The 8,293-nt window shown below is 33.5% G+C and overlaps 1 protein-coding gene across 1 annotated transcript; it reads left to right on the top strand.

The window, feature by feature from the left end:
• The first annotated feature begins 6,900 nt into the window (after window positions 1-6,900).
• Window positions 6,901-7,905, top strand: LOC143633732 (NDR1/HIN1-like protein 13). Its single transcript, XM_077101979.1, has one exon. The coding sequence runs from the start codon at window positions 7,091-7,093 to the stop codon at window positions 7,844-7,846; it is 756 nt and encodes a 251-aa protein (XP_076958094.1). The 5' UTR covers window positions 6,901-7,090; the 3' UTR covers window positions 7,847-7,905.
• Window positions 7,906-8,293: the final 388 nt, after the last annotated feature.

Genomic DNA, 8,293 nt, shown 5'->3' with positions numbered 1-8,293 from the left:
TGCAAATTACAATTATCTCTAATTATAGATTTGTAATTCATCTAATTCTATAAGCACAATTACAACATAGGCACATAGCAATATATTCAACAATAGCATTGCATTTGTGGTTCTTTAATGAGCTTTTATCGGGCTTTTGTCGAACAATAAGAGTTTGTAAATTTATGATTTGGTTTGGGCCGTTGATTTATATCTAGTTTCTCACAAGTCACAAGATATCCCAATATTGGAAATTGGAATCCTCACATTAATTTTCTCATTTAACAGCACATATTTACGGCTATTAATTAATCCTAAGATTAGGGGTGTGCAAGTTAACCGCTGTAACCATTAATCGAACCATAACCGACGTAACCGAACCAATTTTAACCGATAAGCGTCATAACCGATGGGTCGGTTTAATAAATTTTTAAAAACCGTCAAATACGGGTCGGTTTTAGTTAAAGATACTTTCAAAACCACCATAACCGAACCGACCCATTAATTTAACCAACAATATGTTTGGAATTAACTTCCACCAACATATTGTTGGATTATATAATTTTGAGATTTTGGTTCTATGTTTTTATAAAATTAAGTTGAATTTCATTGTTGGATTGTATAATGTCATTCTTTTTTTTGATTATTTGGTATTAATATTTTGGATTATATACTTTGTTGTATTATGTCATGTCGTTGTTTTGTAATAATGTGTGCCAAAATTTTATGCCCAACTACATTGTTCTGGTTATGGTTAACTGACCCATAATCGACCAACTATAACCTTCAAAACTGATTAACCGAAACCGCCATAACAGGTCGGTTATGGTTATGATTATCCATTAACCGACATGTCGGTTATGGTTATAGGTTTGGCTCAAATCCGCCTCAAACCGACCCATGCACACCCTTACCTAAGATGCTAAGATCATTAAACATAATAAAATGTATATTATAGCGAATAGCTTTATACATAATAATAAACTATATACTTTTTAGCTATTAAGCTATTTGACTATTTGTTGTCATATATTTATATTTTATATTTATTTGCAAATATATATTGTTATAGAGAATATAGGATATTATGTTTATATAATCAATAGGTACGTTAAATCTTGCGAGTTTAGTCAGATCCTGGCTCGAGCTTGTTTATTAAATGAGCTCTAGTTTATGTTTGTGGTTGCTTAAGATCCAATTTAAGTCTTTAGCTAGTCGATCTAGAGTAGCTCACGGATAGTCCGTCACATTTACACTGTAACTTCAAAGCTATTTAAAATTGAACTCCGAAGTTGATCCAAGCTTAAACCTATTTCAAGTATACTTTTTAAGTTGTGTGCACTTAACTCGTTTATAGTAGACATGATATTGCCATAATTTATTTTTTTTTTTATTTATTATGACAGCAATAATATGAAAAATGGCTGTGTTGGGGACCATTAATATTCGAACCTCAAAACTTTATTGATGATTAATTTTCTTCATAACAAAACCTTATGGAAAACGATCTTCAACCAATAAAATATGTATAACTTCTGAAATCACATATCTCAAGTAACAATTTAACGTTACCTTCACTTTATTTGAACTTCATGTACGTAAAGTTTTATTTTATATATTAAAGTAGCGAATAATATTTTCGAATTCAAAGTTTAACATCCTCAAAAAACAATTACAAAAGGTTAGTGGTAATTTTTTTTGACGGCTTCTCAGCTTCTGTATGTATATATTGTAATATGTTACATACCAAGGAATTGAATAATGCTTATTTCATTAAATAAGTTAAAGTTTACCTAAAATTAATCATGTTTCTTGAAAATGATATAGATAAGAAAGTGTTGTAAACCTTCTCTTGTTGCCTAAAGTAACCTTTTTTGCTGACTAAAATGCTACGTTATTTTCTATTGGTTTATGTTTATCTCATTGATCTCATAGGATCGATACTATATATAGACGATACTGTATATAATGTAATACAATAATATAGTAAATTACAAGATTATCACGTGACCTTAGTTTATTCAAAAATGGTTAAATATATGTACTAGTGGATATGTATATATATACAGCAAAATGATCAAATAAGAAGTTTGGTTTTTCTAAGAATGCTAGAAATGAGGGTATTTTAGTCTACTACTTTAATATTGAAACCCACTTAATTTAATTTCAAAAACCCACTTAAATTTTCACTCATCTCCTACAACTACCACCGCCCACCGCCACTCACCGCCACCACCTTGCCAGAAAAGTCTTCGGAAATTTCGTCGGAAAATAAAACACTATGAAAACACAATGAAAAAGACACAATGTAAAAAACACAATGGAATAAACACTATGAAAATAAAAACATAATGACAAAAACACAATGAAAACACAACTAAATAACACAATGTAAAAAACACAATGCAAAAAACACTATGAAAAAATAAAACACACTTGTATAACATAATTTTGTAAAACACAATTATGATAAAACACACATTGTAAAAACCCACGATTTTTTTTTATTTTTATAAAGCAATATGGTACTCATATAAAAGATAAAAAAAACACTCGTTATTATGGTGAAATTGTTTTGAAAAAAAGATGTCGTATAAAAAAGTTATGGACGTTTTAAAATGATGGGGTATTTGACATGTGTCTTGCATGTGGAGAGAGAAAGTCAACAAATGTGTTATCTCTATTATTTCTTTACCTTTGTTTTACACTTTATGATATCTCTGATCTAATCTAAACCATTCAATTTTAAAATGAATGGACAAGATTATTTCTTATCCTTCCTAAGAAAACTAATATTCTTATTATAACTTAACCCATATATACAACTAATCTTTGGTATATATATATATATGGGTCAAGTTATTCTACAAAGAGGGTAAAAAATGAGAAGGGTGAGAAGGATTATCATCCACTGGATCAAATCTCAAACAAAATCAATGGTTTAAAAAGGGGCGGTGGCAATTTTGTAATATTAGAGACAATCAAGGGCAAACTCTTACATCTCAAATAAGAATACGAACTGTTTTCTTTAATCATCTTCTTCACTTCTCTTCACTATTATTCTTCACTTTTTCCTCTGAACACAAACCCTACCATCTCCATTATGCTATTTGAATCTCAAATAACCTCCATCGCGAATCAATGGCCACATCTCCATCAATGGCGACATCTCCATCGCGAAAAACAACTTCAAAAACGTTCCATTTTCTTCATCTTTTCCTCTGAACACAAACTGTTCCATCTCCATTCTTCGATTGAAATCTCAACTGAACCTCCTTCATAAATCAATGGCGTCATCTCTGACGGCGACAATCGAACCTCCGACTGAATCACCGTCTCGGATGCGACACTTCAGAATTCGTTGCTTGAAGAACAACCTATTGACACTAAAAAGAGAAAGGAAACAAGAAAAAATGTCCCAAAGAAGCAAAATACAACTTCAAACAACGACGATACATTTTAGGTTTTATTTTTCATTGCGTCTAACGTGTCTTATTGTGTTATTGTGTGATATACGATCATTTGTGTGAGTGTATAAACATTATTATGTCATTGTTCAGTTAGACTATTGTGTTATTGTGTGATATAAGTTCATATGTGTGAGTGTATAAACATTATTGTGTCATTATGCAATTAGACTATTGTGTTATTGTGCATAAGATGAGTCATGTGAATATGACACAATGGAAACAGAGTCTGGTAAATATAACACAATGGATACAGAGTCTGGTAATTATAACACAATGAAAACACAGTCAGGTAAATATAACACAATGGAAACAGCGTCTGTTAAATATAACACAACAGAGACATGGTGTGGTAAATATAACACAATAGACAATAGAGACAGAGTCTGAAACAACATTATTGTGTCATTATGCAGTTAAACTATTGCGTTATTGTGTATAAGATGAGTCATGTGAATATGACACAACGGAAACAAAGTCTGGTAAATATAACACAATGGAAACAGAGTCTGGTAAATATAACACAATGGAAACAACGTCTGGTAAATATAACACAATGTAAACAGCGTCTGGTAAATATAACACAATGGAAACAACGTCTGGCAAATATAACACAATGGAAACAGCGTCTGGTAAATATAACACAATGGAAACAGCGTCTGGCAAATATAACACAATGGAAACAGCGTGTGGTAAATATAACACAATGGAAACAGCGTCTGGTAAATATAACACAATGGAAACAGCGTCTGGTAAATATAACACAATGGAAACAACGTCTGGTAAATATAACACAATGGAAACAACGTCTGGCAAATATAACACAATGGAAACAGCGTCTGGTAAATATAACACAATGGAAACAGCGTCTGTTAAATATAACACAATGGAAACAGCGTCTGTTAAATATAACACAATGGAAACAGCATTAATTTTTTTATATAACAATATGATACTCATATTAAAGATAAAAAAACGCTTATTATTATGGTGAATTTTTTTAAAAAAAATAATGTCGTATGAAAAAGTTATGGACATTTTAAAATGATGGGGAATTGACATGTGACTTGCATGTGGAGAGAGAAAATCAACAAAAGTGGTTTATTACCTTCATGCCCTCTTCATTAATTTTTATTTATTAAATTAATCTCACCATTCAAATTTAAATCAATGGACTAGATTCCTTCTCACTCTTCTTATTTTTGTTGTCCTTTATATTTTAACTTTACCCATATATATATATCGACTGATATTCAACTTGTCAATTTCGTGACTCTTAATCAACACAAATATACTTCTATAAACGAATGCCCCTTTTGATATCACACCTAGGTTATTATATAAATTCATATTTAATGCTTATATTGTTGTTAATTAATATCATTAAACTAATAACACATGCAAGCATGCAAAATTGTCAAAAACCAACTATAAAAAATAGGAAAAGACAGCCCAACTTTTAATGTCATGTATACACCAAATTCCCTTATTTTTAGGGAAATATAAATAATGTTTCAATATACGCATTTTACTCGATTTCAGTCTTATCAAAGGGGCTGGTGGCTCATTAGTAAGGCTATGTGTAGTGGAGGGGTTACAAATTGGGGCGTTTTGCGTCGTGTGACGCCCAGTCAGCAAGATGTGAGAATTTGTTTTTGGAGTGTAATGGTGTAGGAGCTACAAATAGTAATATATTATATATATATATAATATATATGTATATATAACACACACATATGCATACATGCCCCCCCCCCACACACACAATTCGCCCTTCTTCCAGGCGACAAAAGGCTCTCGCCCCCGCCCCAATTCGTCCTAAAATCGCCCGGGGGGCGGTGTTCTAGCCCCTCGTCGCCCCTTATCGCCCTCAAATGGCGCCCAGTACGTTTGGCCTAAAGACAAAGCCTTCAAAACAACAAGGGATTGGGAGCTCTTGACTTTAAGTTTCGTAGATGACAGAATTTCGCAAATCTTTGTTTTAAAAAGGAAAGAAAACCGATTTCAGTTTTAACTAGAGATGTGTAATAACTAAATAATATACTTGTATTGTGTATGCTTGTTTATCAAATAAACAAACTTTTCGTAATATTGTTAACGTACAGCTTATTAAACATTTGATGCATTTACTTCAAAATAGTTTGTATTATAAGCATGTGTGTTTTGAAGGCGGCATCCATGCCAACACTTCATCACCTCAAACAAATACTTCAAGCCAAGTGCCATATGCATAAGTGTGATCGTTGATCCACAAAGTATTATTTGGTTCATTCCATTAACAACCAATCATAAAATATTTATTTGTTTATTTTCTTTTAATATATATTAAAACCTAGTAAATCAAATGACTACATATCTTACGTGACGATTTGCTAGTTATCTTACAAATCGTCAAATAGGGGTGAGCATAAAACCAAATTAACCGAACTGAACCGAATAACCGATAAAACCGAACCGAAAAAAACCGAACCGAAGTATTAACCGGCGGTTAAATTTTTAGTTTTTCGAAAAACCGATTTTTGGGTTTAGGTTAGGTTATCCATTTTAATAAAACCAAAAAAAAACCGAACCGAACCGATTAATCGAACCTATGTTTTCTACTTGTTTTTTTTAAGATGTAATGACCAGAAACATAACACCAAAATAATCTACCATTGATGGTGATGAAGATGATCAAGACTGGGTCTAAACTTTGAAGACGAATAAGACAATGAATAAAGATTCGGGAAACCTTTAGTTTTTTTTTATTAAGAACGTTGTTGAATTTTAAACTCTACTACTTAAACAACTTTGTATTTGTTTGGTTCCACATAACACGTGTCTATTTTTGTATTTTGAATTCAATATGTATGAGGTACTCTATTTTTTTTTATGAATTCTTTGTTTTTTTTGTAATGTCTACTTACAATAAAAAAAACCGAAAATAACCTAAACCGAAACCGAAAATAACCAAAAACTGAATAACCGAATAACCGAAAACCAATTGGTTGGTATTATAAAATAACCGATAGCTTAGGTTTAGGTTTAGGTTTAGGTTTGGGTTTCACCCAATAACCAAACCGAACCGAACCGTGCTCACCCCTATCGTCAAAGATACTTATCTTTTCACATCTTTATCTTTACAACAACGCTAATCAAGGAGTATAAAACATACCACTTTTAGATAGACACATTCTTGTAAGCTCGTCTACATGTTCAAATTAACTTACAAATCCTTATCTTTTACACAAGTGACAATTAGTGTTGTTTAAAAAACTCGAACCTCTCTCAAAACACACACGAAAAAAACTCGATTTAAAATCGAGATGAACTAAGCCATCTCGTATTGTAATCGAACCAAGATCGAGCCTGGAGTGGCTCGGGTCAGCCCGTTTACAACCCTAGTGACAATCACAAAATAATAATAACAAAAGGGCCAAAACCGTCAAAACCCCAACTTTCACAATACACAGTATAAATACAAACAATAATAATAAGAATTTGATATATTATTATTATTATTATTCCCTCCAACTCCGATAACTACCTTCCACCACCTCTCCGGTTAACAATCACCATCACCGTCACCGTCACAATCACCGTCAAATCACACAACCAGCTTAAATCAACACACACCCAGTTCAATTCACCATCTCAAACTCCCAATGGCAGAAAAAATCCACCCTGCCGGAAAACCAGCCGGAGCTCCGGCACCGGCCACGAACCTCACTTTTCCGGCCACCAAACCCCTACTCCACAACACCACCCGTCCAGTCTACCGTCCACAACCTCGCCGGACCCACCGCCGGAGCTTCTGCTGCTCCATCTGCCTCTGTCTCACCGTCACCATAATAATATTATTCCTCATCGCAGCCGTCGCCGGCGGCGTCACATACGTTATCTACCGTCCTCACCGTCCCACGTTCTCAATAACCTCACTCCACGTCACTCAATTCAACCTGACGTCATCAAACAAATTAACCACCAAATTCAACCTCACTGCTTTAGCTCGAAACCCTAATAAGAAGATATTATTATATTACGATCCGGTTATTATTAGCTTTAAATCCCACGGCGTTAACGTCGGCAACGGGAATATTCCGGCGTTCGTCTCGCCGAAGAAGAACACGACGGCGTTGAGGACCGTGGTGGCGTTGACCGGTCAAACTGTGGGTGGTGATGATAATGGGGTGAAGTTGAAATCTGAGATTAAGAGTAAGAAGAGTGTGGAATTGAAAACCCAGATGGATACTAAAGTGAAGGTGAAGATTGGAAGCCTGAAGACGAAGAAACTGACGATTAGAGTTACGTGTGACGGAATTAAGGTTCCGGTGGGTAAAACGGCGGCGGCGACGGTGGGGAGTGGCGGAGTTAAGTGTAAGGTGGATGTGAGGATTAAGATATGGAAATGGACGGTGTAGATTTAAGGTGTGATTTGATTTGATTGGTTTTAGTCAATTTTTGGTCAAAATTAGTGTGGTTAGTTTTGTTATAATACATTATTAATAGTATAATAATATGCATGTGTTTAGGTACAGGATTATATGCCACAATATATGGTATCACGTTATAAGTTTGGATGTGTTTTTGTTTTGTATAATTGGATATTGAATTTTTGTTATGAATGTGTGTTAAATTTAGGATGAGTGTTCTACTTTATCGTATCGAAAAGGTACCGATACTGTCATTTGTAGTTTCAATGGCACGTGTATTGATTGGTAGTGTTACCGAACTGAAAAAATCATTATGGTCGTTTTACAAGTGTCAATATTTTTTGGTATGATACCAAAATCTGTCCTTAAAAGAAATTATTAGTGATAGTAGTACAATCCAGTAATTATTACTAGTTACATTATGCATGATTAGCT

This window comes from Bidens hawaiensis, unplaced genomic scaffold (genome assembly GCF_021521415.1).
Source record: "Bidens hawaiensis isolate Kalapana, Puna unplaced genomic scaffold, B.hawaiensis_p1.1 tig00006888_1, whole genome shotgun sequence".
In the NCBI taxonomy this organism is placed as follows: domain Eukaryota; kingdom Viridiplantae; phylum Streptophyta; class Magnoliopsida; order Asterales; family Asteraceae; genus Bidens; species Bidens hawaiensis.
This window is presented reverse-complemented; position numbering and strand designations above follow the sequence as displayed.

Coding starts and splice junctions, on each gene's coding strand:
- LOC143633732 (XM_077101979.1), top strand. CDS start 7,091: ATGGCAGAAAAAATCCACCCTGCCGGAAAACCAGCCGGAGCTCCGGCA.